Raw genomic sequence first — 8,340 nt, 5'->3', positions numbered from 1 at the left:
TACTAGGCCATAGAGGACTGTTTTGTGTTACTTAGATACATCTCCCATTTCCTAAACTGTGCATGGTGAAAAGAGACTGTAAAAAGAAATCAGTGCAGAATACCTTGGCTAATAGCAAAACATGGTGGTTTAGGTTGAATACAGCTTCATAGATGAAGGAATAACTTGCTGCTGGTAAGACAGTTAAATATGTGTGTCTTTGCCGTAACTGAACTTCTTCTAGATATCCCCCAAAAAGAGACCCTCCCCCCAACTTCTCACATTCCTCTTGAAATGCTGGCTGACAATCCAAAGAGATGACAATCAAAGCTGTGCCAGTCCTTCCTGTTGTCTGTTAAAACAGAGCAGTAAGCCACAACACTGTGTTGCTGTGCAAGGCTGGCACGTGTTGATACCCGCCAAAGGCACTACCCAGGTAATGCACAGAGAGCACACAAGACTTGATGTAGCCTGTCCTTTCACTGTGGAAAAACAGCTTCTAGCAAAGGATGTGGAAGAATAGGGAAAAGCACACGCAGCTTTCTTCTGTTGTTTTCAGTAATTAGATTTTTAAAATATTTCTAATATTTTTCTAATATTTCTAAGGTTCCCTGGACTTTCATCAGGAGTAGTTTGTAGCCTGCTAGCTTGTGTCTTAACTCCGCTCAGAACCTGGGAGCAAAGGTGGGCATCACATCACCTGTTGCTTCTGCCAGGGCAGCTGGATTGTAGGAGAAAAGGGCTTTGCCTTCTGACCTTAACCTGCAGCCCCTCCTGTCCTCTTTACTGTGTTGTTTGAGCTGAATGAAGAGTCCCAAACCAACTCCTAACGCAGTTTTCATGTGGATGCCTCAACTGATGGATTTCCAGCCACTTGCTGGACTTGTAGCACAACAGAGAGGAAGCAGCAGTGTTCTTTGGAAATGATTCCCTCGGAGGGCAGCCTAGCAGTTGGAGTTCATGGTATTTCAAAGACATTTGAGGCCATGAATGGCTAATGCAAAGGGAGAAGGTTGTTTGGGGGTTTTTGGGGTTTTTTTTTTTTCTTGGTTTTTTTGTCTAATTTTAGGAAATGGAAAAGGTGAAGTCTTCCTTTCTGTGTGGGATACCAGCACTGTGCTGCTGGAAGGTGCTGAGATGTGCCAAGCTGCTCGACTGCAGCTTGATTTGAAATACTTTTTTAGAGAACTAATACAGGCTTGAACTGCCAGGTCAGCGAGAGGCTTTGGGGTATCTCCTTTCTCTCCTGTAAAGACTTTTTGTATGTGTGTGTGTAGATAAGTGGTTTTTTCCACTGTTGTTATTCAGGTAAGGAAGAAGCAGGTGAGCAGACTTTTTCTGTGTTAGATATACATATAGTTTTGCAAGGTTATTTCAGGGCTGGCAGCTGCTTGCAGTGACAGTGACCTGGTGACAATAACAGCAGCAGGAGTATATAACCACAGGTAGGTTTGGATGTTTAACCTGCCTTTTCTTTTCCTGTTGCCTTTGATCTGGCTGCCACTACATTCTGCAGGTGTCCAGGCTGGCAAGGGCTGCACTCTGGCTTCCCTGTTAGGGCATACCAAACCTTGCACAAGACGCTGACAGCCCTTCCAGCCACCAGAGTCCTCTCCTAGCACGTGTTTCTCTCAGGTTTGTGCAGGGGAGCTGCCTGACGGCTGTCCTGTCGCTGCCGCTCCTGCACCGGGGGCACCCTCCCCGTTCTGTGCTGTCGGGGCAGTGAGAGCAGGGGAGCTCTGAGCAGGACCGTGCCATCCTGTTAAGGCAGGTGTTCAGGACTGATCCTGCAGCAAGGTGCTGTTCTTCATCTGTGGAACCGGAAGAGTCACCCATGAAATCAGCAGTCTGGCGTTTGCCTTGGCTTGGCAAGGGAAGCAGGGCTTTTTCTTCCAACTTTCACTGTGCAAGTGACCAAATTTCAGCGAAACCATTGCTGTTTTCCATCCTAACTATAATAATGTAGCTACAGTCTGGTATAAACTTCAGTTTATACTTGAGCTGTCACTTCAGGTTTTCCTGTGGTTTTAGGTTTGATTTGTTTTGGGTTTTTCTGGTGGTGTTTTAAGGGAGGAAATAAAGCCAGCTCAGTTACTCAAAAAAGCACAACAAGAGTAGAGGAAGGAGGGGACAACAATGAAGTAGAAGGCCTGGCTGATGTCTCTCCCCATGAAGTCTGCTGTGCTCCAGAATATTACATGAGCTATTTATTCTTCAAGTTGTATTAAAATCAGTAATGCTGTTGGCAGGTGGAGGAGATCACCTGACCATGTATGTAGACTTATGGGGCCAGACAATAGAAGCTGCAAGCAGCTAATAGTCGAGGAACCAAAAAAAACCCAGACATACATTAGGAGTGAACTTCCTTCAGAGTAGTAAAAATAGCTGAGGTTTTCTGTTCCCTTTTTTCCTACCTTTACTGCAGACTTTGACAGCAGTAGGTTACAGTGTTTAATATCCCTACCCCTAGGTGAATTAAGTTGCGTTCCTTCAAGAATAGTGCTAAGATGATGCTAGAAAAAAGCTCATGTAAAATTTATAGCCTCAAAAGGACACTGTCAAGTACTTTTATATTTTTATACATCCCATTGTTTGTAAATATCCTCTGATAAGCTTGAAAATAAAATTTATTTCCCTATCAGACTTGTTCTTTTTATTTACATGAATTAACTCTCCTGTCAACTGGGCTTAGAAGTAAATGGTTCTTTATACATCCTTGTTTCTGGGTTTGTCACTAGATATGCCCTGCTGTGGGAGCTGTGTTAGCAGGTGCTTTGAACTAATAACTCTTTTTGCATGGTTCCTGTCACCCTTCTCTTTATTATCTTTAAAACACAAGCACCACCTTTACTCTGAAATAGCACTCCCTACCAAAACAAGGCCCTGAAGCATAGAGGCCTGGAGAAATAATGTGAGGTTTCATATGCTGTCAGCTCAAGGATAAAATACTTGGTTCTTACCTTACTGCACATGTAGTTATATGTCAATTATGTTATTGCAAAACGTTTAGTACATGAAACCACAAAATGCAGGACTCTCTTCCTTTTCCTTTTATTTGTGTCATTTATTTAGTTTCTACTGTAGTAGAAATTACTTCATTAAGAGTTCACTAAATCCAGCCACAGGTGGTAAGGGAGACTTCGTTTCTGGTTTATGTTTCTTGTCAGGATGTACAAGTCTGTGGTGAGGCAGCAGGGCAAAAAAGTTGAAACAGTCCCCCATCTTCTTGGGGTTCATCAACATATCATAGCCATGAAGTAACTGCTGCTGAGTCGCTGTGTCACGTGAATTCTGCAAGAGCACCTAAAAAGTAAAAGGGAAGTAAGTTACAGCCCTTCCTGCTTTCCTGTAAATTCCCTCTTACTTGTAATTCCTCGCTGGATCCCTTTCTCTTACACTAACTTAGCAGTGCTGTTCAGAGGCAGTGGTGAGATCCCTGCTGGAACTCGCACATTGCTGTATGTAGCGAAGTCTTGCATTACATACTCCTAAACACAACACAACCAGTTTACTTTGAGGGAGCCAGAGTAACCTGTGTCTAGGAGAAGCAACCCTCGATCTCACCTGTACATGTTGTCTTGAACAAGTTCCCTTTGAAATCAGGTTTTTATACCAGCTGTCTTGCTAGGTAAGGTTATTGCCTGGGGATTAGGGGAGGTTATGTACCTGTCAACACAATCGTACCTGCAGCCGGACGTCGATGCCCATGTTTTTTAAAAACTCCCGTTGCTTTATGGGGCCCAATGTGGCTGCTCTTCCCTGTGCCATCTTCCGAAGGTAGCTGAAATCAACGTCTGCTGTCAGGTCTGCAGTCCCTGGAGCTGTCAGCACATCGTGAAGTTTGTGATCCCGGAACCCCTGAAGAATGTAAATTGGAAGATCGCACTCAGCCGTAGCCCTTGCTCCCACAGCTGGGCTAGCAAAGGCTACGTTGTGCCTGTGAGGGGTAAGAGAGCAGTTTACACTTTGAAGATCTCAGATAAGTGTAGGAAGGGTTTAGATTATACTTCCCGTCTGACAAACCCTTATGGGTACTGATTAAATAAGAACTCAGTTTTATCATTGCAGCATAAGGCAGTTTTTGCTATTATGTCCACCCAACATGTTTCTCTTACGAGAGCCTAATGCTCCAACTGACAAGCCAAAATACTCCAATCTTTTATTTATTATTTCAGGGTAAATGACTCACCCGGAAAGTGTCAGTTTTGGTTCCATCATGACCATAATCAGCAACCAGTGCAGCCCCACCATCCTCTTCTATCCGAGAGGCAAGCCTCTGAATGATGACACCAGCCTCGGGACACACTTCCACATGATCTCTGGTTTCCTCAGGCTAGTGCAGAGTTCAAAGATCAAAACACCTGTATTAGCAAACAACCACAGGACAAGAGCTCTTCGCACCTGATGGCTTGGGACTGTCAGCACTTCACGGGGGCACAGAGTTGCAGGGCTATATTCTAGGCTACCTAGAGCTTGAGTTTTTGGTAAGTCATTTTCAATTAGTGTTTTCTGAGTGCTGGATTTCAGTCATCTCTTCTATAACCGACAGTTGAGTGAAATACGAATTTTCCTAACAAGTAAGAATACCTGCATCAGGTGAAACTGCAGTTCTGTGGTACTGAAAAGAAGGAAAACAGCTCTTCAGCTGTGCACACCCTGCAAGAAGGCCTTTCTGTGTGACACTTTGCAGTTGGTTTTAGTCTCAGCTACTTCATTTCGTAACTTTAAGAATCCAGTGAACTTACTTCGGGAAAAGAAAGTCATCTTAGATGGTCTTCACTAAAGGCCCATACAGCAGAGAAGCACCGAGCCGTGCCAAGGCAGGGCCGCTGCCGGTGATGTGACACATGCAGTGCACAACTCTCCCTGCCCCTTGCTCCCACCGTTTGTTTTCAGGAGTTTTTTGTCTAAGCTCTGATGTTGCAAAGTTTGATGTGTGTGTTTATTTTTGTGCTGTGTTTTCACATTGTACAAAGTTAAACAGTGGTGGAAGTTTCTCAGAATGAAAACAGTGACCTGTATTTACTTGTCTGCAGGCTGACAGCCTTCCTCCTGCTGTCAGAGTAACTGAGCAGCAGTGAGTGTACTTGAAAGAGTTGGTGAAGATGTAAGGATGAACGCTGGTAGGCACAACCTCACCTGGATAAAGATTTCCGTCGCGGGGGTGCGGGATGGTGACAGGACAAACCGCAGCTGGTCAGGAACTTCTGGATCTATATCCACCAACACCTCACGCCAGCCCTTCTCTGTTTTCTGTTTGATGAGCCCAAAGCACTCGTTTTATCCTCCAATGGCTACAACAGTAGCTTGTTTCTTTGATTGCACTAACATCTCAAGCATTTTAAGAACATAATACTCTCTAACAATTACTCATTCCTATTTAATTCCAGTAACTGCCTTGGAAGAAGCTTGTGTAGAGACTCATTTGCAGAGTCAACAAATACAAGTTTAATTTTACAAAAAAGAATGAATGATGCTGTTAAAAACTGCTGCCTTCCCATTGACAGTACAACATTTAACTCACCAAAATAAAATACTAGTGGTTTTAATGAATTAATTAAACTGAAGTTGAAAGATTCTTCTGAATCCTAACTAGTCATGATCTTGCTATTGTCATTTTACCATTCAAATGGAAGCCCTTCAGTCTTCTATCTTAGTAGTCACAGGTAAAATAATGTGGGAATTAAAAACTTTATGCTACATTAACAAAAAAGAACTTCTCTCATCAGAACAAGCTTTCTGTAAGTTTTTCTATTCAAGAGCAATTATTAATTTTACAGTTATCAGCTGAATTAAGCCTTATTTGTCCAAATTCAGTTAGGAAGAACATTTTAACACCAGAGACAGTGCATGTATCTAGTTTGGCACCCTAATTCTACTCTTCTAAGAAAGAAGGCGTTTAAGCACGTGGTCACAATTATAATAATAATCTTGCTATACCTGAAACTTGTGTATTGGCAGGGCATCAAAAAACTCATGTGCTAGGTAAAAGCTGTAACCTGTGGGAAGGTAAAAAGAGAATGTGTGAAATTGTTAATGTTCTATAACAGCTTCCAGTTGAAAATGTAAATGTGTTCATGATTTTTAATGAATTAAGCTAGTTAATGTGGCTGTGAAATAATTACCATTACTTCCAGCCTAAGTACATCAAAACCAGCATTTCTACAGCTAGCTTTAGCTTCCAGTCCATGAATTTTAGATCGGTATCTCACGAAAAGTAAACCCAGTAAATGGTTTCCCATGAAAAAAAAAAGTCAGAATATATGCAATTGGGTAGCTATCCCAAAATGAAGGTAGTCAGAATTGGTAGCTGTTCTGAAACTGGGTCAAGATCCTGCCTCAGACTCATACAAGAAGAACAAATATGTGTATTAACTGCTTTTTTTATCCATTGTGAAGGCTAGCAGGGATGTCCTCATTATCGAAAGCTGCAAATGGAGAAGGATGTCATCCCTGTAGGAAGACGTTCAAGTTCCTTACCTGGTGGCACATCCTGAACGTCTCTGTACCAGGAAATGGGAATTCCAGTCTTACTAACGCCTTTCATGTAGGCGGAATTGTCCTCAGGGTTTGGCTGCACCTTCCCTCCTGTCAGCAGCAGTGCTTGGATCTCGCTGAGTTTGGGACTCACTTCTACCAGATGAATAGAGACATCACATTTACTAAGCAAAGAGGCAAGCTGGTTGAAGACCTACAAAGGCAGATGAATTCTATTAGGCAGAGTCATGTGCCGTACACATTAAAGGTTTAAGAATTAACTTTTAATCTCGGTATTTCTGCGTATGATAAAAGATTTATCTGGCTTTTATTTAACAAAGTAGTTCCAGTGAAAGAGACTGCACTGTGCTCTTCCAGAAGAAAGTGGGAATTTCTTCATCGATTTTGACAAAAGCTACTATGCTTTTAAGAAAGTTGGCAAAACACAGCATACATTACACAGGTGTAAGGACAACAACATGAAATGCTAATTTAGCAACTTAGTAATAGCCTGCAGTTTAGTAAGACCTGCAGAGGGTTTAGCATTGGGAGAAAAATGGTTCAGTTTTCCCAAGGACCATGAACAAAAAGTGTTCAATATCCTACATTTCATTTTGCTTATTAGAGTTTTTTCATTAACATATGTAAATAGAATAAAAGTTCTTCTGAGGTACTAAATCCCACTGACAATCTGTTTTTTACTCAATAGTATTTTAAATGACAGCCATGCAAGCATGATTGAACACAAAGGGTTAACTCAGAAGAAAAAAGCCCCTGAAATCCCCAAAGGAACTGGCACAACTTAACTCCTGCATGATTGTTCTCCCGCTCTTTCTCCTATTACTTGCACTGAGGCTTCCCCCCCAGTTACGCACAGCAGCACCCCCCTAAATGGTTTCCAGTTTGGACAGTGCTTTCCTATACAGAAACAATTTGTAACAGCATATTCCTGCCCTCCCCTTCTGAAAGCTTGTATGTGTGTCTGCACAGCATGTGCAGAACTGTGTCCTGCCTTCGACTGAGACAACTGGCCTCAGAAACATGCATGTATTTTAATTAGAGCCTAAGCTGCAAATCTCCTGACTGAAATGACTTGGTTACCCGGAAAAGTTAAACCCCGATTTCAGAGTAGCCGCAGAATAAAACCAGAAACAAAGAACACTAATACTGCTTTTCACCTACCCGTAACATGTCATCAGTGAGCGTGCCCCTCCCCGGGCCCAGCTCCACCAGCTGGAACGCTTTTGGTTTGCCCGTGGCTATCCATTCACTGACAAACCATATTCCTATCAACTGACAGGGAGAAACAACACAGAGTTACAGCAATCACTTCAGGACTCGTGGGAAGTGCAATAGCTAACATACTACAGCAATATTCTCTCACCATATTTTAAAGTTAAGGAAAATCACTGTGACATGTAGCTTCCCCCCTTCTCTTTAAATACGAATATAGGTGACTGCTGTCAGCCCAGGAGAGGGAACTCCCCATCAGTAAACTCTTTTGGCTATAGCAGGAACTTTTACTTCAGAGGTTTGAATGCAGGTCACTGCCCAGCTACCCCCGAACAACTTCCTTCATGCGCATGCATTTCACCGAAGGGAAGAACAGCATTTAGCCAGTCTTCACTGCTGGAAGTGACACACAAACCAGACCAAAACCTGGCAATGATTTCTAAGTTGTCACACCGAGAAACTACCATAACTCTCCTTAATACGAAACCAAGTGTTACCAAGCACGGGCGCTGCCCCTGACTGCAACAGATGAGAGGACTCCCCGATCTTCCAGGAAAACAAACTACCCCTCCCCTCCTCCAAACCCCGTTTTTATTCTGGGTAACAACTTGAAGCTCACAATCGCTGTTCAAGTATTTCGGCACCGATAAC

At 42.8% G+C, this 8,340-nt stretch overlaps 1 protein-coding gene across 1 annotated transcript; it reads right to left on the bottom strand.

The window, feature by feature from the left end:
- Positions 1-3,059: 3,059 nt before the first annotated feature.
- Positions 3,060-7,749, bottom strand: NDUFAF7 (NADH dehydrogenase (ubiquinone) complex I, assembly factor 7; the record flags this gene model as incomplete). The annotated part of the gene is made up of 7 exons (XM_010010066.1): positions 3,060-3,282; positions 3,664-3,837; positions 4,169-4,312; positions 5,119-5,232; positions 5,920-5,978; positions 6,460-6,670; positions 7,639-7,749. Coding segments are annotated over 7 exons (1,026 nt in total), but the record flags the coding sequence as incomplete, so codon positions are not given.
- Between the last annotated feature and the right edge of the window lie 591 nt (positions 7,750-8,340).

Source organism: Nestor notabilis, unplaced genomic scaffold (assembly GCF_000696875.1).
Source record: "Nestor notabilis isolate BGI_N333 unplaced genomic scaffold, ASM69687v1 scaffold21742, whole genome shotgun sequence".
Taxonomy (NCBI): domain Eukaryota; kingdom Metazoa; phylum Chordata; class Aves; order Psittaciformes; family Psittacidae; genus Nestor; species Nestor notabilis.
This window is presented reverse-complemented; position numbering and strand designations above follow the sequence as displayed.